The sequence below is a fragment of the Chelonoidis abingdonii genome, chromosome 4 (genome assembly GCF_003597395.2).
Source record: "Chelonoidis abingdonii isolate Lonesome George chromosome 4, CheloAbing_2.0, whole genome shotgun sequence".
Classification (NCBI taxonomy): Eukaryota; Metazoa; Chordata; order Testudines; family Testudinidae; genus Chelonoidis; species Chelonoidis abingdonii.
Window position 1 is genome coordinate 29,671,275 of NC_133772.1, and position 22,013 is coordinate 29,693,287.

At 50.4% G+C, this 22,013-nt stretch overlaps 1 protein-coding gene across 9 annotated transcripts; it reads right to left on the reverse strand.

The window, feature by feature from the left end:
• Positions 1-12: 12 nt before the first annotated feature.
• PATL1 (PAT1 homolog 1, processing body mRNA decay factor) lies at positions 13-21,729 on the reverse strand. Of its 9 annotated transcripts, none has more exons than XM_032766369.2 (19): positions 21,599-21,729; positions 18,930-19,041; positions 18,424-18,638; positions 18,243-18,320; positions 16,853-17,047; positions 16,022-16,123; positions 15,391-15,480; positions 14,912-15,129; positions 14,710-14,799; positions 14,249-14,432; positions 13,730-13,853; positions 13,246-13,343; positions 13,051-13,110; positions 12,382-12,530; positions 10,923-11,082; positions 6,778-6,933; positions 5,092-5,183; positions 1,855-2,004; positions 13-1,368 (listed from the first exon to the last, which is right to left on the reverse strand). In XM_032766369.2, the coding sequence occupies exons 1-19, from the start codon at positions 21,611-21,613 to the stop codon at positions 1,347-1,349; spliced, it is 2,310 nt and encodes a 769-aa protein (XP_032622260.1). In that variant the 5' UTR covers positions 21,614-21,729; the 3' UTR covers positions 13-1,346. The 9 variants fall into 9 exon arrangements, with proteins under 9 accessions (XP_032622260.1, XP_032622250.1, XP_032622286.1 ...); XM_032766359.2 differs by having other exon boundaries at positions 18,243-18,317; positions 21,599-21,713; XM_032766395.2 differs by lacking the exon at positions 16,853-17,047 and having other exon boundaries at positions 21,599-21,716.
• Between the last annotated feature and the right edge of the window lie 284 nt (positions 21,730-22,013).

The following is a 22,013-nucleotide window of genomic DNA, read 5'->3' on the forward strand; positions in this document are numbered from 1 at the left end:
CTACTCTCCCCCAAGTATACAATTCATTTTTATTTACAATACCCTATAAAAATGTAAATTTAGAAACTTTTATTTTCATCAGAACCAAAAACAGGGCGAGGGGCAGGGAAGGAGGGAGGGGGAAGCACAAAAAAGGAATAATATAATAAAGGAACGGTCCACTTGATCAGTTGTGAGGGAAATGGAGGGTGCATCAGGGGGGTAGGGAGAGGAGTTTTGGGGAAATTGTTTTGGTTGGAGGGGAGAATACTTTGGGGAGAGAGGGATTAGGAGAAAGCAGCTGATGGAGGAGGAGGGGCAGCTGGTTAATAATAGGGAGGAGTTTACTGGTTGTAGAATACCTACATGTGCAAATATTTTTTTGTCATTAAAAGCAAAGGAAGATTAAAAACCCCACCACATTCCAAAAGGAGCAAAACAGCAGGATATAGCAGTGGTTGGGTATGGAAAATTCATTCAGATTAGCGGCTCTATCCACTAGGGATCAAAGCCAAGCCCCTTGGTTATTGTCTTGGAGGGCTCTTGACAGCATGGGCCTGAACCAAGGGGCAGGTGTGAGAGAGAGGGGTGCAAAACGATTCTCAGGAAGACGAGGCAAGTGTGCAAAGATGTGTGTTCACTGTGTCATGGGACTAGGACAGGTGACAGGAGAGCCCAGCTTGTGCAACTTCAGAACGAACGACAAGCTCATGCCGAGCTGGAACAGAAAAGCCCACCCTGTGCAGTATGAGGGGTGGGACCAAAACTCAGTGCTTGGATATGAGAGGTGGGAGCCAACTTTAGCCAATGAGCAAAGATTGAAGAAAGAAAAAAGGGTCATAAGCCCAATCATCTAAAAGTCACACCCTCCTAAAGATGTAGGAGACACTGGGCAACAGATGTCTCTCTAGGCCCCCAACTCCACCTTCCAGAGTGCATGGGGATTCTCCCCACAACTAGTTGTCTCCTTGGCTATCTGGCTTCTGCATTGAAAGGGGACAGGAAGGAGAAAAGGGTGGGTTCCTCATCAGTCCCTCAGTAGCCTGAATGTGGTAGTGGGGGGAGGGGGTTGTGTCGGGAGAAAGCAGCAGCTGTTGTGAAGATGCAGAGGGAAATGGGAACGCAGCAAGGACATGCCGAATTGCAACCTAGCAGCGAAGGGTGGCAGGAGAAACCAAACACACACCCAACCAAGTTCACAGAGCAAAAGAGAGGTCTCCTGTGCCAGATATCCAAGCGAAAAATCCCACAAGGCTTTGCTTCAGGGGAGCAACTGCCTCCCCTCCTCCACTGCAATCCTCTGGTGGTGGTGGTGGTGGTGGCGGCGGCAAGGATGGCAGCTGGCATTGAGGACCCATCAAGACCTCCTACCGTATCCCCTGCACTAACCTGGCAGGGCAGAAGAAACAAGAAAGAGTTAAATAGCTGCAGTACTAAGGTGTAATGGAGATCAGTGTCCCCTCCTTGGCTGGAGCACATGCAGACATTCAAGCCTCATCTAATACCACTGAGATCCCCACCACCTTCACTGCCTGTTCAGCGCTGGCAATTCCCGCTTTTCTGCTCTCCTAAAAACCCTGATGTTTAACTGTGGAGAGCGGGGCTGAACACCTGAATCTCCCCCTCCACACCCTTTTAACTCTACATATCTCCTGGCCACCTCTTCCCCAACCATACTTCTTCCTCCCCACCCCCAAGCATCTCTGACCTCCACCCAGCTCCTGACAACAGACCCTGACTCCCCGTTCCTCACTTGCTGAGTGTCACTCAAATCCTCACTACCATGGCACAACTCCCTGCCCCCCTCCCTGTTATTACACAAGGGAAGCAGGACAGCAAACATAGCACTAAACCAGATGAGAAATACGGACTTACTGCAACTTTGTCTCCAATACGTTCAGCTTCTGCTGATCAACATAGCGAGAAAAAAGGGACAGCAGGTTAGAGGGGGTGGATACTGGCTTTGCCAGCGCTGCTTCAGGGATCCGCAGAAGCTCTCGGGTTGCCATGGACATCAGCTCCGTCCTGCCAAGGAGAAGGACACAGATGAAGGTGTGAGCAGGTGGCGACATGACAGAACTTCCCTGCATCAGCCCCAAACAGGATTTGGTGGTCAAGGTGGATGACAAGAGGCACAGGAACGGGAGTTCTACTGATAACCTAATTGGGTTCTCCTAAACCCAGCTAGATTCTGTGAGATGACCTCCTATCAGCAGATGGAGACAGGCAGTTTCAACAAGGTTTTGATGGTATATAGGATCTGTTTCACTGAAGAATCTGGTTGTGACCAAATTGAAGATGCTCTGTAATAATTTATGAATTCTGTATGTTGACCTGGTTATTGGGTGTTTGCTACATGACTATATTGGTTTAGTTTAATAGAGAATAGAAGGCAAAACAAGCGGGAAAGAAACAGAATGGCTCCAGATAAGCAATTCCTCTGCAAACAATTGAGGGTCATTAAGAGACAATATCATGACCAGGAAGTGGCCCATGCACATGGGAGATCAAAAGGACTGTAGCTATTTAGAATGGGATTCTCTCAAGAAGGATAAGAGGGAAGGAGGGAAAGTTGCTCAGGGGAACCAGACTAAGCCATGCTCTACATTACGGAGCAAGGTTGACACAAGACAGCTTATGTTGACCTAACTCTAAGCGTCCACACTAAAATTTTGCTCCCGCCAACATAACTTCCCACTATAACAATTTAATAATTCCACCTCCATGAGCAGCATAGGGTCGATATGAATATAGCTAGGTTGACACAGCATCAGTGTAGACACTGCCTTGCTTACATTGACTGCTGCTGGCTTTCAGGAGCCATCCCACAGTTCAATCGATGCAAGCACTCCTGGTAAGGACATGCACTGCCGACACAAGTAGCAAAGCATAGATGCACACAAGCGATGTAATTACTGCAAGCTTTGTTCCTCCTGTTAACTTTGGCTTAAGAAGGCTCTATGGTCAATTTATTCACCTCTGATCAGATGCCCCCAAGACAAAAAACCACAAGTGTTCAAATCAGCTGGACCTGCTGGGTAAGCACAGTGGATACACAGTGTGCTATAGTCCAGGGCCTGGTCTAAGCGTGGGAGAAGGGTGAAATTCCACCCCGAGACAGGTAAAGGCACACGGCCTGACAGTTAAGGGGTGCACTCAGAGACCAGAAAGGGGCAGAGCTGCAGCCAGTCCTAGGAAACTTTTCCCCATGCAGTCACTAACGAAACCAAAGCCAAACAAAGAGTGAAAGAGGGTAAGTGTCAAGAAGCACCATCATGTGCTAGTGAAACCCTACGCAATGGTTCCTACTGGAAAAGGCTCAAAAAGCCTCTACCAGCTTGGCTGAAATGCCACTTTGAGATGTAAGAATCACTCAGTCAGGCTCCATGTGAGGATCCAATAGGGCAGGCGTGGCCAACTTGAGCCTGAGAAGGAGCCAGAATTTATCACTGTACATTGACAAAGAGCCACAGTAATACGTCAGCAGCCCCCCATCAGCTCCACCCCAATACTCCCAGCGCCTCCCAATCAGCTGTTTTGTGGTGTGCCGGAGGCACGGGGGGGTGGGGAGGGACCAAGGGCAAGGCAGGCTCAGGGAAGGGTCAGGAAGGGGTGGAGTGGGGGCAGGGCCTGTGGCAGACCCAGGGGTGGAGCAGTGAGCACTCCCTCCCCCTCCCGGTACATTGGAAAATTGGCACTTGTAGCTCCAGCCCCAGAGTCGGTGCCTCTACAAGGAGCCGCATATTAACTTCTGAAGAGCCGCATGTGGTTTCAGAGCCACAGGTTGGCCATCCCTGCAGTAGGGTATGTAGGCCACGGTTCAGTTCCCAGAGACAGCTGAGATGGCCTATAAGAAGTCAGCTAATTAATAATGGCTCAGTCAGACTCTGAAGAACTCTGGGAATCATCTGAGTCCAGATTCATCACCACTTTGGCCACACCCAGTGCCTTAACAATTGACCAGCCAGAAGGTACCAGGAGATCATCTAGTCTGACCTCCCGCATAACAAAAACCAAAGAATGTCACGCAGTTACTCCTATGCTGAGCTCAGTAACTTGTGTTTGACTAAAGCAACTTCCAGAAAGGCCTCTTGTCTTGATTTGAAGACAGACATCAAGTGATGGAGAATCTACCACTTCCCTGGATCGTCTGTTCCAATGATTAATTATCTGCACTGTTAAAAATTGTGCCTTAAATTGAATTTTTCTGGCTTTAACTTCCAGCCACAGGTTCTTGTTCTGCCTTAGATGACAGACTCCTATAGCACCCAGTATCTTCTCTCCATGAAGGTGCGGATATGCTGTAATCAAGTCACCTCTTGAACTTTTTTGGATTGAAGTAAGCAGGTTGAACTCCTCAAGTATCTCACTATCAAGCATCTTCTCCAGCCCTTTGTGGTTCTTCTCAGCACTCTCCAATTTTTCAGTATCTTTTTTTACAAACGCGAATATCAGAAGAGCAGAAAGTGTTCCACTATCTGTCTCACCAATGCCATATACAGATGGAAGAATCACCTCCTTGCTGTTTCTATATCCAAGAATCATGTTATCCCGTTTTGCTCCTTCATCATACTAGAAGCTCATGTTCAGTTGTTTTCCCTCTATGATCTTAAATCCTTTTCAGTCATTGGAGTCCCATGATTCAGCCAGAGACTGCATTCAGCAAAACTATGCACAGTCACTGTGGTGCCTCTGTGGCTCTCTGGACTCCAATGCAGAATGTTCCCCTGGGAGCCAGGAAGTATCCCCCTTCCTAGGAGGAAGTTAGACTCCTTCAGTGGGGTTCACCTCCTGCACAACTGTAACTCCAAAGCAGGCCCAGAGAGAACCACTGAATATCAGTTCCTGGATGCACAGAAGCTTTGTAAGTAACAGACCCCCCCCCCGTCAGCAAGACACCAATAAGAAGCCTGGAATCGTCTGGCTGGGGAGTTTTGGGTTCTGTTCCAAATCCTAATCCTATGCTCTGACTACTAGACCAAGCCCCATCTGCTGTCAGGAGGCCATATTACTCAGTTTCTACCCTGATCCAGGGTATGCTCTACTCACCACTGGTCAACATGCATTGTCCTCAAAGGAGGGACACAGCTAAGGGATGCAGCTGGGACTCACCACTGGTTGTCCTGCATTAGCTCCATAGCAGCACTGGAATTCTGCAATTCCTCCCCACGACTCAGAACCAAGTACAGCAGGGACAGGCCAAACTGCAGAGAGATAAGTACGACAGCACATGCATGGAGGAGGGGACGACTCTGGGCCTGACCCACAGCAGGCAGGCTCTTCTCTCTTCCTGGTGCTGCTGTACCACCACATTTCCTGCTCCTGAGTTTGGAGCCTTCACTTCCCCTTTTCTGGCCTCTGCCTTTCCCCGTGCCCATTCTGACTGCAGCCAGCATCTCTGAGGTCTACTCCAGCACAGGCACTGTTTTCAGAGTATTTATTATTTGTATTACCACAGCACCTGGGAGCCCTAGTCATAGATACAAGACTTACTAACAATAAAAAGAGGAAAGAAGTCAGATTAAGACACAAACCATCTACCTAACATGCTTAGCCCGAGACTGTGCAAGAGCGACACTGGGCAGGATTGGAAACGTGAGTGTTGCCTTGCTACAACTGTCTTCTCTTTCCCTTCAGCTTTCTGAACATGTGCTTCTTGGTTTCCCGTCTGTCTGTAATAGCCCCGTTATACTTTTCTGGTTCCGCTGCTGTGCCGGGTTTAATCAAAGGAGACACTCCCCCTACCCAGAAGCAGCCTATTCCCAGATTCATCAAAGATTGTAATTCAATGCAGGGGGTGTACAATTCCCATAGCTCTGTTCCACCTTTGCAGCATACTGCCCAGAACAGCATGCTGCTCCCAAGCCGGTCAAAGCACAAAGGGTGCTGGACAGGCTTGGGAGCAGCATGCTGTTCTGGGGCAGTAAACTGCAAGGTGGAACAGCACTATTGGAATTGTGCAGCCTCGGCACTGAATTACAGCCAGCACCATTGTGCTTTGGCACATTAATTGCCTTGGTTGGAGGGCCACTAGGATCTGTTCAGCAAGCTTTTGGAGATGGCAAGCTTATATAATTCTAGGATTCATGCTTTACATTAATTCTCCTCTGGAACCAAATGACTCTTGGAGAAAGTAACTGATACGTTGCAGGCCCCAGGAGCGTTATACAGCCTTATCTACCATTAAAGCAAAAGCAGTGAAGACCACGGAAACAGACCCTACAATGAGGAAGGGATGCACTAGGAGCAAGACTCCTATCATGTGCACATCCAACTGGTGGTACTTCTAAGGTGTCTTTCACTCTGGCTGTGCAGTACAAGGAGAGGGGAGACAGTGGAAGTGCTCTGCAGGAAGATTTTACACCCTTTCGCACTCCTTTAGCTCCTTGCCCATCCATGCCTGTTGCTGCAATTCAATGCAGGAGACTCCAGTGCCAGTTAGCTCGGCGCTACCTCTCCTGCCAAGGAAACTGCTGGTCAGAAAGGGCAGCCTCTCAATGAGTTGTTGGCCTGTCTCTAGGTTCAAGAATCACATTTAGGGAGTTTCCACACCTGAGTGGAGAAGGGGACCAGCTCTCTCACCCTCTTATTGGGTGGAGGGTATCTGGACTAATGAGGGAAACCTCCAGTTAAAAATAGAAAGGAGAGAATCAAGGAAGGGGAACTGTCTCTAGCATCTCCCACACTCTGAGGGTACCAGATATGTCTATACCCAAATCAGTTCCCAGCAGTGAAGGGAATGGGCATGTAGATGCTGCAGCCTCTCACAGTGCTCAGCGATAGCTCAGGCGTAGGCACCTTGTTCTGGAGCACAGCTGTCAGGTGCAGGTTGGCAGGTGCTGGCACCGTGGCGCTCTGAGGTAGGTTCGCTAGCTGCTGCAGAAGGCTGGTGACCGTCCCCAACGGAAGATGATAGAGAACGAGAGAGAAGGGCCTCAACAGGCACAGCAGCACCTGAGGGAGAGAACAGCAACATCAGTCATAGACAGCTGACTAGGCAGGGAGCTCCTCAGGGTCCAGAAGGGACCACAGGACTGAATCCAGGTATCATTTCCTATTGGTGAGCAGGGCAAGGGCTCTCAAGAGCATTCCTTTTTTGAGTAAATCCAGTTATCCAGGTGACACAGAGTGGAGATGGTTAACAAAACAGGAGAGAGAAAAGATGGGCAGGAACTGAAGGGAAAGTAGTAATGGGATGTTTGCCTGCGTGGAATGAAGTGACAGCATCACCTCTAGGATGAGACGGGTGGCTACACATTATTAAGTTCTCCTACACGATCTTGTCTATGTAGATCGGGGTAGGCAACCTATGGCACGGGAGCCGAAGGCGGCATGCGAGCTGGTTTTCAGTGACACTCGCATTGCCCAGGTCCTGGCCACCGGTCCAAAGGGCTCTGCATTTCAATTTAATTTTAAATGAAGCTTCTTAAACATTTAAAAAACCTTATTTACTTTACATACAACAATAGTTTAGTTATATATTATAGACTTCTAGAAATAGACCTTCTAAAAATGTTAAAATGTATTACTGGCACACGAAACCTTAAATTAAAGCAAATAAATGAAGACACTGCACACAACTTCTGAAAGGTTGCCGATCCCTGATGTAGATTGTCACTGTTTGAAGCCAGGGACTGTCTATGTGTTTGTGCAGCACCCAGAACAATAGGACTCCAATCACACCAAAGGCTTCTATGTGCTGCTGCAATACAAATGGAATCATGCTACTAATATTCCCTCATTTCACTTGTTGCTGACGATTTGTTCTGAGAAAGCCTCAGAAAAAGGATCTGGTTCAGTATGGGTTTGGGTGAATGTTGAGGGAGGATTCTTATTTTATCTGAACCGGATTTATTTCCTGATCCCTGTTCTTTGCACTGAAGACTGGCCTCTGAATCTTTCAGCGGGTTACAGCACAGCACAGCACGTGCCCTCAATACCTGATCCCACTAGCATTCTGAAATGCACCTCATATTCAGCGTGGCTAACATTACTCCAAGACCTGGTGTTTTTTGTTTTGACAGTTCTTGATGTTTGAGTACTTGTAAATACATGATTGAGGTTAAACTTTGAGGTCTTTGCATTTCATTTCCCTTTTTTAAAAAAAATCAGCAAAAAACGAACAAATGGCCTCACTAGTGATTTCACTCTGGTCTCTATTGCTTTATTAAAAGCCCTGTACTGTTATTAATTCCATAGGTTTTCAGTCAGGTACCTGGAAATAGAGACTCCCTCTAGCCCCTCAGGAAGGGTATCAAGTGATATTTTGTATTTACTCTCCTTCGCAGCCACATAAACAACAACTCCGAGATCAAACTGAACTTTGCATAAGCAGAAGTGAATTTTCAATCTCTCAACTCCATTACTTTCCATGTGTCCCATAAAACAGCTGACACTTCTTCAAAGGGTGGAAAAAGCATTGACCTTTTAAGTTCAGCTCTTTTTGAGAATTTCTCCATTTTAAACTGTATTTTAAATAATAATAATAATAATGCTTTTTTTCACTTTTTTTTTTAAAAAAAGTCTGAAACAGGTCTGAAAGACTTCTCGTTTTCTTTTAAATTTTTTTCCAGCTCATCTTTTTACCTTAGAAATACTGGTCTTTCCTGTTTCTGCTAGATGTCTCCTTAGAGAAAAAACTTAAGTGGGAGTGCTCTCATTCCTCAGTTGAAGGAACGCAGGTGTTGAGTCTTCTACAAACTTCTCTCTCTCAATTATTTGGCAAGTGTTTGTATTAATTAAAACAAAATGCTCAGTTTAACAAAAATTCTTTCCCTCTTCCTTGATACTGAGGATTATCATCTGTATCATGGTAGCACAGAGGTCACTGTGCTAGGAGACACAAACATAAAACAGGATGATCGCTGCCCAAAAGACCTTCCAGTTATGTCATAACCCTATTAGTTCTCTAGTAGTCCATAGAGTTTTCCAGGAAGGGACAGGATAGACAAACCTAATATTGCTAGTGTAAAACAAGTAATAGTCTTTCAGGCTGCCTTTATACTTCATAAAGCAGCAATGAAGGAAATGAGTCCAATTCTCCTTCCCCCACAATCTCCTTTAAAGCAATAACTATGTACCTCCTTAGGGCTGGTCTATACTTCAAAGTTAGATCAGTTTACCTACAGTAACTCCTCACTTAACGCTGTTGTTCTGTTCCTGAAAAATGCGACTTTATGCGAAACGATGTAAAGTGAATCCAATTTCCCCATAAGAATTAATGTAAATGGGGGGGGGGGGTTAGGTTCCAGGGAAAATTTTTTTGCCAGACAAAAGACATTCTATACATATACAGTCTAACTTTTCAACAATTTTAAATAGTTTAATATTGTACACAGCAATGAATGATTGTGAAGCTTGGTTGACGTGGTGGAGTAAGAGGGTGAGATATTTCCCAGGGAATGCCTTGCTGCTAAATGATTAACCAGAACTCGGCTGAGCCTTCAAGGGTTAATACACTGTTATTAATGTAGCATGTACTGAGGCAGGAGGGAGGAAATACAATAGATGCAAAGCAGTAGCTGCAAACACTTCCCTGCAAAAACTGAACATGATGATGAGCCCATGCTATTCAGCTGGAGCGCACCACTCTCTCCTCCTGACAGCACATGCACGGCTGCACACGTGCCGACTTTCCAAAGTGCTGGGGGGGTGTGGCGGGTGCGTGCATGAGAGAGAGAGAGAGAGAGATGGACATGCATTGCCCCTTTAAGTATGCTGATACCACTTCAAGTACATTACCCTTTTAAGCAGATCAGCCAGTTCAGACAGGAAGCAACAGCTTCCAGCCAGCTCCCTCCTTTTCCCTGTCCTCTGCTTTGAGGAGAGGGAGTACAGAGCACGGGAGGCAGGAGAAGGGGGACATCCTGATATCAGCACCCCCTCTCCTCCCCTCCCGCAGCAAGCTCCTGGGAGCAGCTCCAAAGCAGAGGGCAAGTCAGGAGCAGCGCAGCAGTATAGGGAGGGACAGCTGAACTGCTGCTGGGCAGCTGTCAAGCCACATACCTTACAGGGAATTTAAAGGGAGCTGATGGAGGAAGGGGGGCTAGTTCCAATCCCCACAAGGAGGGGCTGCTCTTCCAGAGAATCCTGCAAGCAGTGGACAAAGCAGGCAGCTGCCAAATGAGGTTACAAGGGAGCATTGCACAACTTTAAAGAGCTTGTTCCCCAATAGATCAGCAACATAACAACGAAACAACGTTAACCAGGACAATGTTAAGTGAGCAGTTACTGTACATTGCTCAGGGCTGTGAAAAATGTCATGCCCTGTGTGACATTGATAAACCAACCTAAGCCCTGTCATAGGTGCTGCTAGGTCAATGGAAGAATTCTTCCATTAACCCAGTTTCCACCGCTCAGCTCTCACTGATTAACTACAGCGACAGAAGAACCCCTTCTGTTGCCATAATAAGCGTCTACACTACAGTGACAACACCACAGCTATGTCGCTGTAATGTTTCTAGTAAAGAGATAGTCTATGAAAGTAGGGAAAGAAATATGCTAACTGTCTGGGGACTTTCCTCAAGCTTTCACTTTCTACCTTTGGACAATCATGGCCAGTTTCAATCTAGAGGGAGAATTTCTGGGAGAGTTAAGTGTGTGATGAAAATGGGTGCACAATGGACATCTGCATATCTAACTGGACCATCCTGTCCAAGGATCATAAAACACTTTCCCAAACATTAAATATTGAATCCTCATAAACCCATATGAAGCCAGGAATACTACGTAGAGATCAGTCAGTTATTACCCCCCATTCATGGATTTGCAGATATGCAAAGCAACTCCCCATGTTCATACAATGAGCCAGAGAGTGAAGACAGGAGTTCGGATTCTCAGTCCCCTGCTCTGATCATTGGACAATGCTGCCTCCAAGATGCAAACAGACAACTCATACCAACAACCTGAATGGAAGTTCTTTTTGCCACAGCCTCCTTGGTTACCTCATCCTGAGCATCCTTCTTGATCAGGAAGGGCAGGTTTCTGGCTGTTGCCATGAGTATGTCAGCCGCTTGCTCCGTGGACAGAAAGGGCAGGATCCGGGCAACCATACGCTTCCCTTTCCGGATACACATGATTTGCACAAAGTGGTCGTCACTTGGCCTACCAAGAGGAGAACATTTGGACTGTCATAAGCCAGATATAAGAATGACCCTTTAGTTCACAGTAGGTGTACGCAAGTGACTCACAGGAGATCCCACGTCCCTGTAACATGGGCCTGCATTTAATTGTGACTTTTCCCCAGCCAGAAAGAACCCCTTCCCAAAAGCATCGCCAATCTGGCCTGAAGGGAAGCACATGGGGGAAAAAAATAAATCACACAATACTGCTTCGTGCTTTCAAGCTTCCTTTTAGTAGATTATAACAGGGACAACAATGACAGCTCTAGCTAAAGTCACATAAGAGTTTCCATGCTGAGCCCTCCCCACATGTGTTAGCTCCTCATCATTTACAGGGTTGAAGTTTTCCAGGCTTGGGCAGAAATCAACTTTTTGTTTTGTGGAAGGGAGGGGGGAGACATGAGAAGAGAATCACTCCGCCCAGGCCTGTGCAGCACTGCAACTGCCCCCACCCCCTTGCACTTCTGGCCTGCAGCTCCACCACCTCCACCCTGCATCCAGTGCTGATGCGGCACCGCCGCCTCTACCCCGCATCTCTGGCCCGGTGCAGCACTGCCCCCAGCCTTGCACCCAGGGCCCATGCAGCACCGCCCCCAGCCTTGTACCCAGGGCCTGCGCAGCGCAGCACAGCCCCCACGCTATCCCCTTGCACCCAGGGCCCTCCAGCACTGCCCACCAACCCACCTCCTCGCATCCAGGGCCCGAGTAGCATTGCCCCACCATGCCCATGAAATACACATCTACCTTCTCTTCACAACAAAAGCTTTGCTTACTATCCCCAAGGACTAAAGGTGCAGGCCCTACAGGGCCTGTGAATGTGAGAGATGAGGGTGACAATAAAATCCTTCCGTGGGGGCTGCCCTGGTCACACTTTCCTCCTCAGCCCAGGACCTCCTCGGTTCTCTGCCTGGTTTCTCCCATGTTTCCTGGAAGAGACCTTGCCCCGCGTATGAACTGGTGAAGAGGCCTCACTCCAGGCAGGACTGGGCACGAGCCACCACCAAGTGCCTCGGCCTCTTCCTACTCCACCTTTCCAACTGAAGGGGGGCAGCACCCCAAGGAGAGTTCCCTTGCTGTTTCAGTGAGCCCATTACTAGAAAGGGGGCTGCCCCACACGTGTGAGTATGAGGAATGGACTGTAGAAATTCACCCCATCCCGAAGCAAATGAGGGAGGAATTCCACAGTCTGCTCCCTTCTCTACACATGGGTGGGGAGATGAGGCTGGGGGTGGCACACATCTTTGCAGTGCCAAAAGCGCTGTAGCAGACTCATGTTCCTCACCTCTCTTGGCCGGGTGTTTTCCCCCTCAGATTGTCATACATGTCACAGATCTTCTGCTTTCTCTCCTCCATCAGGGCCGGCCGCTCCCCCTCAAGGCTCAGGAGGTAGCGCCTCTCATAGTCCTCCACATCCAGAAGGAGGCTGTACGTCTGCATGACATGCAGCCAGATCAGAGCCAGCCACAGGAACCCCTGCTATCCCCATATCCCAGGACAGGAAGCCACTGCCTTCCAAGCGGACTCGGAACCAGAAAGTGCTGCTGGATCAGCAAGCTCTGTGAGAGAGTGCTGTCGATTCCCAGAGTGGGTACAGCATGGGCGGCAGCAAGCTGTCAGTGTGCCTCAGCCCCAGTCTAGAGAAGCCATCATTCTCTTCTTGGCCTGGCTGCTGAAGCAGGCAATGAAGAGGGAAGTTGTTTCCATTGTTTATTATGAGCTTTGATTAGAGCAAGAAGTAAGGCAGTGCCTGGAGAGTGAAGAGCGTGCCTGACTAAGCAAAGAGGTCTGGGAAGTGGGGATCGCTTTTCCCATGGCTTACTGGGGACACATGTCCCCTTTCCCAAGGGGCAGCTGCTGCACATGGGTTTGGCAGCTCCCCTGGAGCACTGGCCTGGTTCACTCTCGCTGCGGAGCAAAGGGTGGTGGTGGTGTCGTCTCATCTCACGCTCACCTTCTCAATGGTGACGAGGGTCTGACGTCTCTTGTCTCGAACCTGCTTCTCCTTCGTCTCCTAGGGAAAGAGAGTAAGGTAGGCCGAGGTGGAGCATGGAACAAAAGCAGTGTCAGAAAGAGAGAGGAGGACCGAACCCTGGGTGGAAAGAAAGGGCCCAGGCTGTGGACGGCAGCCACATCTGCTATTACTTACATCGTCCTCGCTGCGGGAAGTCACCACAGCGTCAATCATTTTCCGGGGGTTATTTACACTGGAGACTGTGAGCTTCCCCAGCGAACCCTCAAACTGCACTGCAAGGACAAAGAAATAGCAATGTGGATGGAGTCATCAACCCAAGCCTCTGCTCCTCTATACACCTGAGAAATCTTACACACAAACTCCTCCAGCTTCACCCTGCCTCCGCACCAATGCCCCAGAGAACCCTGATCTCTCCCTGCCCTCCCCAAGGAATCCCTGCAGCTGTCCCCAACGCCAGCCCTCTCCAGAGCGAGTCTACAGCGGTTCTTCTGCCCCTATGCCCATGATGGGTAATTATCCTCCACCATTAAAAGAACAGTACAACTAGGGAATGAGATGCTAGTTGACGACCAATACATCACCACAGGTCTGTCAGTTCCCTGCTGGCCCATCTACCTCCCACCAGCTCAAGATGCTGCTTGAGGGAGGGGACATTTACCTGGCTTGTAGGCATGCTCTAACTTGGCCACCTGGGGTGTGATGAGTTTAGTACGTTCTTTCTTGGGGCCATCACCGTGCATCTCCTCCGCCGCTGACACTTTTTCCAGCTTCTGGAAGTAATTCTGAGACAAAAGGGAAGAGGAGGTGGTGGTGGTGGTGGTGGTTAGGATCCCAGCACAGAGAAACCATGGGCAGCTAAGCCCCTAGAACCAATGGGCCATCACACAGAGTCCCACAGCTGCTGGGGCTGACAAGCCAGCCTGAGAGGATGTAGGCAGTGTAGTGGCACAGGTGTAAGGGGTGAAGGGTGAGTGTTGAAGCACAGTTACAGAGCCAGCTAACCGCATTATACTGGGAGCTCAGCTGCAGCCACCCTCCCAGCAGTCACTTATCTGGGGGTGCAGGTACTGCAGACAGGAGATTAGCACAGTAGGCTAGTAGCCACTGAGACAGCCAAGCTCATCCCTAGATGGAAGCTAGGTCAGGATGGCTCTGTTAGTGAGTGCAAAGCATTTACCTGATAGTAGAAGTCATCCAGGTAAGGGTCAGTGCTTTGCAACTGCATCATCTGGATCTTTGATACCCAGTCCTTTTCCCGCTGCAACATGAGATTGGCATAGGGGTCCTTTCGCAGCTGCTCCTGATGGCTGCTCCGGTGGCCAGCTCGATCCCCTGCCGAGCCATTCAGACTCCGGTGCTGGCTGGTGGGAGGACCCAGAAAAATTCAGAAGACACAGAAAGGGCACAGTGGAGAAGAGACATGGATAACGGCCTGCACTGCAGGATGGCTCTTGAGAGGCCACACCCAACTGTGGGGAGCATGAACTCCTAGGAGACCCCCAAGGGGGGGGTGTGTGTGTGTGTGTAAGAGAGAGAGATCCTCCTTCTCCAGCACTCAAACCCAGGTGAGTCTTCTCATCCCCCAATGGAGTTCATTACCACTCCCACCCCCCGAATGCAGGTGATTCCAGTACTCACTTCCTGTTCTGCTGCTGTCTCTGATGTAAGAGCCGCCGATGCTGCGGGTGAAGGTGAGTTGTATCTGGTCTGAACATCTGCGGGTGAGGCCTAGAGAAGAGAGTTGTAATCTCAGGTCTGTCATCTCCAGAGAAAGTCAACACAGACTCTCAGATTCGATGCTATGAGCTCAATGATAGGAGACAGAGGATAAGTGTCGTACCTTAGGTTCTGCAAGTGGGATCCAGGACATGGAGGGTGCTGCTGCTGGGATGAGGGTGGCGCGGGAGGGGGTGGCGCCCCAAAAAAGGCACGGAACCCACTGGCTGGAGCCATCATCTGCCCAACTCTGCCTTGAAGCAACTTGGGGTTCATGGAGGTGAGGGGGCTGCCAACAAGTCCAGAGACACGAGCAAACTGGCTGGGAGACATTCGTCCAGCCTGCAAAGTTGGGGGGGGGTGGGAGACCACCACAAACGTTACCATTATGACAGAGAGAGTGGGACAGACAAGACTGAGTGGCACAGCTCTAGTCATCTGGGGGAGCAGGCAATGGGAGCCACCAGCAACTGTATGAGAAAGAGCAGCACAGAGACAGCCATGCAAACACAACAAAGGACATAAACACCGGAGGACAACGCAACGCACACAAGGAGCTGTTGAGGAAAAACGGAGAACAAGACGGAATAGTCAGAGCTTTACCTGTGCTCCTCCTAGAAGCTGCGCTCTCTGAAGGTGGGTGAAAACAGGTGTGACGCTGGGAGGGAACGGGTGGCCCAGGAGAGAAGAATTCTGGGGAAAGAAAATGGAAGAGCAAAAAGGAAACACTACTTCTAAACAAAGAACCAATCAACCCAACGTGGACATTCAACAGGTGCATGCTCCAGATACACTCGGATCAGAGAGAAAATGACAGACCACAGTTACACCCAGATAAGTAACAGAGAGGCCAAGAGATAGGCACATGAGCTTCCAGCATGTGGGATACACCCAGGCCTAAGGGGAACAGGAAAAGGGAAAGAGGTGCTGAGATCTCTAGCTGACACATGGAAGTCAGAACATTAAACGCCAGGTGACTCCCCTTTAAGAAAAAGTTCATATAGACACAGAAACCTGGATCTGTGGAAGGGAATGGCATTACATAGGGATCAGAGGACAAGTGTGATGGTTATGGGAAAGGACTTCAGGATTACTGAGACAGAGTGAGAGGCCCAGGTGTGAAATTGATAGAGAATGGACTTCAGGGATGATAGAAAGAATGATTATTGGAGGCAGGGGACCTAGAGAGTGAGGGGTCAGGCTGGGAATACACAGAGCATGAGACACTCCATACCGAGACATTGCAGAGCTGGTTTGGGGACATCCTCTCGCCGTAGGGGGAAGGATAACGCTGTTGCATCGGGGCCCGGATGTGAACAGGCTTTGGACACAGGATCTATCAGGAGGGGGAAACCAAAACAAGGGAACTGATCTTAGTCTTAAGGGTCTTTCCTTACCAACATCTGCCAGGTAGCTCCTCCCACAGAGTTGTCACTCAGGGCTCAATCACAGAGCAGAAAGCAGACCAGCCTGCAATGTACCATATGTAGAGCCCCTCCACCTTCCCCAATTCCCCATCTTGTGGTAGAGGGGGACCCCCAGTACACACAGCAGCATCAGCATCTGCAGACTGTTTCTTCCGGAGAAGACTCTGGCCGGATAGCACCTGGTTTCGGGCAGCAATGCCATGTCCCTCCCCGTCTGCCAATTGCTGGCATGTGAAAGCAGCATATGAAGGAGGATCATGCAGGCTCCGGGCACAATTGTGGCACCTAAAGGACAGAGCAGCTAAGAGGACAAGCCTACCCATCCTACCATTAATCTCTCTTCACCTATTGTGATTGTGCCCGGAGCCTGCATGATCCTCCTTCATATGCTGCTTTCACATGCCAGCTCCCCCAGATGACTAGGCACGCACTCAGCTGTGTTGCTGCTCTAAAGATTGTGTGGTGGCAAAAACTAATGGCAGGCTCCCTTACGCAGTCCTAAAAATTTCAGGGTTGTCACCTTCTGGGGGCCTCCTTTTCTCATTTCTACCCTGCTCCTTCCTGGAACCACCACCCTTTCCTGAAACAATGGTGACCAGATCCTCCTCCTGCCAGAGAAGTGTGAAGGGCAGAGGTACCTGCTGGATGAAGTTGGGCATGGTGGCCTGCTTTGGTGGGGTGCCGATGGGGACAGCCCTGACAGGGGGGCTTCCAATGATGGGGGAGGACGAGCGCCTGGGCAGCGCCCGCTCCGAGAGGTCCCGCTCATCCTCCTGGCCCTGCGGGGGTTTCTGAAGCATAGCATATTCCAGCACAGACACCGAGGGCATCTCCTGCACATGGGAGGAGGGGAAAACACAGCTAGTGGTTAGCTACTTTGAATGGTGTGTAGTTTACCAGCTTGCCAGTGGTACAGCCCAGCACGCAGTGGTGTTCAGTGAGAACAGAGGCACTCGTGGCACAGCTAGAGCAAGGAAATCTGCCTAATGAGAAACAGGGGGAGGATAGTCAGGAAAGCAAATGCTCTCTGGGGAACTTTAATGTGTCACCTGCAGCTATGATCTAGTGGACAGGTGTCCTGGCCTAGAGTATGAAACCCTAGGCTGGAAGTCAGGTGACTGAGTTCTATCTGGGATTCTGCCACGGATTCACTGCAAAGCAAAAAACAAGCCAAAACCTCTGTCACCACATCTGTCACTAGCAAGCTCTGCAAAGCGTTGAGACACTCAGGGAGAGCAGAGCTGCATGCTACGTATTATTGTTCTATCTGCTCCCTTTGATGGCAGTACACACATTTTTGCTACTTTTTAGCCCTACTAGCCCTGCAGAACCAGCCCAGACGCAGGAGAATTAGTTGGACTCTATTCTGGTTCAAGGATCAGCATTCTTAACTAAGTTGTGATGGCAGAATCTTTATCTCGAGGAGTCCACATCAACTTAACTACTCCTGTAACATCTATCAAATGGGGCAGGGGTATCAGGGATAGTACACAAGCAGGAAACAACCCAGCTTGGCTCACAGATCCAAGAGGAAATTGGCGGAGCTGGCAGCTAAAAGACTATTTCTCATGAATAGATCATGTTTGATCTAGAGTCAGCAAAAAGTAAGTGCTGGCCCACCCTCCGCAATACTATCTTAGAGTCAGTTTCCAGAGCAAAAAGGCTCTTCATACTTCAGGGTCTAACCTGGCTTTCACAGAAGTCAAGTAGGAATCGCCCACCTGATATGGGGTGCAATAGAATAAACTAAGGACATAATGGAAAACTGAAACTTTCTCTGATGCATCTGCAACCAGCACCCCCGGGCCACAGCCTCACCCGAGCAACAGGAAGCAGGACACCAGACAAAAAGGGCTAGTGGCCTGATCCAGTGCAACAGGACACAGAACTGGCAAATCTTATGCTCCTGGAGATGGCAAAAGCTTCTGCTCTGCACAGGAAAGGGATTCCTGAAGTGAGAGGCAAATGTCTCCCCTGAAAGACTCTGAGCTCCCTTTGCAGGATTAGTAATGAGACAGGACACAGCACCTGAGTGAGAAGTGGTCCTCGGAAGCGCCTCAGAACTGCGGATCCATCCCAGATGCTGGAGTTAAGGCCTCCTGACTGCTGTAAAAGAGATTATGATGAGTTACCATGGAGAGGGCTCTTCTGTTTTTCCATCCATTCCATGCAGCCAGGATCCTCCCCCACCCACAAATACTGCACTCACCTGCATTGGAGGCTGGGTTTGCACAGCCTGCATGATGGCTGGATCTTCCAACTCGTTCTCGATGACCAGCTTGCTCAACCTCTCAGCCAGGTTCTCCTCATGGTGCCCTAGCAGCTCCATCTCATCACTGACTGCCCCATCTTCCAGCTCTCTAGCTGTCGCAGGCTTGTCTTCCAGTTCTGCAAGCCGCTCATGTGCCTCCTGCCAGTCATCATCTGCAAAGGAAGCACAGAAAGGAAACGGGGCTGGCACCTTAGTGCCACTCATTTATTCCACAGCCAATTACACCTCCGAGGCAACAATGGACTGGAACAGCAGGGAAAGCTGGGGCTCAGGACTCAGGGACATTAGCAGAGCTATGGGTGGAGCAACCCAGAATTGGAGCTGCAGGGGTGGGGTGGCTAAGGACAGGACTGAGGGGATTTCCATCCAGATATGGCATTCCCTGAAGGAGAGCTGGGGGCAGAGACGAGGAAGGGGAAGTGAATGGGAGATGCAGCTCTCACCAATAGCACCGGCTCCAAACGTGTCATCATTGAACTGGTTGATATCTTCATCCTCCTCGCCCAAGGTCTGAAAGGCATCTTCATCTTCATCCAGAGGACAGTCCTCCAGGGACTTGGAAAAGAGCAAAGATAGAACAATGAGCAGGCCTCCAGATATGCCACAGTTTTATTTGCCCTACCAGCATCACCAAAGTGGGCTCCCCTCAGCCACCTCGTGCTCAAAGCTGGGGTACCGAGTCTGTCTGTCTGAATCCTTTCTTGGAGATTATCTCATTTCCCTATACCAGCACATCACAAATGTGGCCCTTCGGAGGAAAAAGAGACACGTCACCTCCAGCACACACAAAACCTAACTCCTGAGACAAGGCTCCCCACAGTAAGCGTAACCCAAGACACCCCCACACCTCCAAACTGCACCCATGGCCATCAGACAAGGTACCTCTGCCCAAGCACGGACTAAGTGCATCCCCATGGGTAAGGCATCGCTCCCCTCTCACATACCCATTACACACACCCTCTTTAGTAAGCATGCCTCCTTAGATGAGGCAATACCACCCCAGAGATAAACATCCCATTTCAAGCACACCTCCTCTGACAATACTAGCGGAAAGACAACAGTCCAGTGGTTAGGGGGCCAGTCTGGGATCAATTTCCCTGCTTTGCTACTGACACATCTTGGGGCAAGTCACTTAGTCTCTCGGGGCCTGTTCACCATCTGTGTAAAGGGGATAATAGCACAGCCCTGCCTCACACAGGTGCTGCAAGGATAAATACACTAAAGATTGTGATAGTGATGAGAGCCACATAAATACAAGGGATAGAAGGAACCTTCATCCCCACCCACCCATGACAGACCAAGCACACCCCCATAGTCCTCCCATGCACCCCCCTCAAACATGGCACTATACATACACCATGCAACAAATACACCCTACAACTATGACACACGTACCCATGCCTCCGGGCATGGACCAAGCATGTCCACTCAGATGCCTTCCCCACCCGAGACAGCTGAGTAAGAATCAAGTGTGCCCCTAGTCCCAGCTCCCAAGCACATAATGGCGAGCAGGAACTTACACCCCCATACCTTCCATTCAACCACATACTTCTTCAAGCTGTTCCACTCTCAGGGCCCCACCAGCCAAGCACATAACTCTTCAGATAACATAGCATGTGACAGAATAGAATCAGTCATCATCAAGCCCAATCCGATAAGCCAACATCCTGGGCATCCTCCCAAACCAACTTCTGATCCCAAGCTGGTGCACTCATATCCAGAGTAGCTATCTGAATCTAGTTTTGGGGTGTATATGGGGTATGTGCGCACTTTACTCAGAAAGGCTGCCCCTGGGCCTGTATCCCAGTAGTTCCTGTTCGGAGACATGTCCCCCCATATCCTATATCTACTTCCCTAAGAAAGGCACCACAGCCCAAATCCGTGATGTGCTCTGGCCCATACCCTACATGGCATCCCCAGCCTATACCAGAGTCTCCAGCCCACACTGTGCAGCGCCATCTCACAGAGGCAGCCCCAACCTATCCGACATGCTGCCCCCTTCTGAGAGATGCCCCAGCCCACACCCTATACATTTACCTTCAGAGCCCCCTACTCCAGCCCAGAGTATCTGTACCCTGTGTGTGTCCCCCTGCCCGAGCCTGCAGAGCCCATATACAAAGCAGTCACCCTAGCCAAGCATTTCAAGCACCAGCCTCCTAAGTGCATAGCTAGCTCTGCCCTTCTGAAACAGCCTCCATCGCTGTTCAGTTCCCATACAGGGAGGCCTCCTGGGTACCCACTGAGTGTGACCTCCTCAGCCACTCACCCCCACTCCAAGGCGGGAGGGCCTCCCCCTTGGACAAGCATCCCACAGACCCATAGTCCCCAACCCCAGAGAGAGAACTCCCAACCCCACATCCCTTTCTGACCCATGCCCTTGGCAACCCCTTACCCTCTCCACACACGCACAACCCATACTGTCACTTACTGGACCAGGCACTCTGCAATAAAGACTCCTCTCTACCTGTAGCCCATTGCCCACACAACTAAACTCCTCCCTAAGTCATACCTCCTGCACACCCCTCCCTACAGAGACTCTCCAGCCCATACTCCCCAAAAGATACCTCCCACCCCATGCCTCCCAGAGACCCCCCCAGAACTCCATGCCCCCAAACACAAACACCCAGTTCATGCACCCCCCAGACACACACCCTGAATCTCTTACCCCCAAAACACACCTGCCAGCCTATACCTTCCCCGGCACCTCCCCCCCACAACACACACCCCAGAACCCCATATCACCCCACACTCCCCCTGCTCAAGCCCCCCACAACCTTACACACCCTCAGAGACCCCCAGCCCATGCCCCCAAAACCCTGTGCTCCCGCGAGCCCTATGCCACCCGACACACACCCTGGCCCATCTCACCCCAGAACTCCGTGTCCCCCAGCCCCATCTCCCCTAAAGACATATCCCACCCCATGCCTCCCACAAAGCGCTCCCCTTCGGCCCGCACCTCCCCAGATCCCGCCCTCCGGCCCGAGCCCCGCCAGAACCTCGTGCCCGCCAGCCCCCCGTGACCGAGAAGGAAGTTGGGGCTCTGGGAGGGGGGGAGAAGTAACCCACGGACTTGGGTCAGAGGTCAAAGGTCGCAGCCCGGGCGGCCTCTCACCTGGTTGCGGAACATGGTGAGCAGCGCGGACACTCCCACCGCCAGGGAGGCCCCGCGCGGACCCCACTCCGGCTCCGAGCCCCGCCCCTCGGTACGCACGCTTCGCCGTCACGGAACACGCACATGACGTCACCACGCAGGCCACCCCCCCCCCATCCGCCGGACGGGAAAGACACGCTGCGCAGGCGCGATACGTCTAGCGGCCGTGCTCTTGCCGTTAAAGAAACAGCGCCGGGGGTGTCTTAAAGGGGCAGTGTCTCATTCCCTGCCCGCGGGCTCTTAAAGGGGCAGTGTCTTATTCCCTGCCTACGGGCTCTTAAAAGGACAGTGTCTCTTTCCTCTCTCATTGGCTAGAGCACTGAGGGCTGGGGGAGGCCTCCCTAGAGACAGGCGCAGCTTTACACTGCCACTGTTT

Excerpts from the sequence above, each read along its gene's own strand:
- PATL1 (XM_032766369.2), bottom strand. Across the intron at positions 18,321-18,423 it reads AAACCCAGCCTCCAATGCAG|CAGTCAGGAGGCCTTAACTC; the intron begins GTGAGTGCAGTA and ends TCTCTTTTACAG. Across the intron at positions 5,184-6,777 it reads CAGCTGTGCTCCAGAACAAG|TTTGGCCTGTCCCTGCTGTA; the intron begins GTGCCTACGCCT and ends ATCTCTCTGCAG.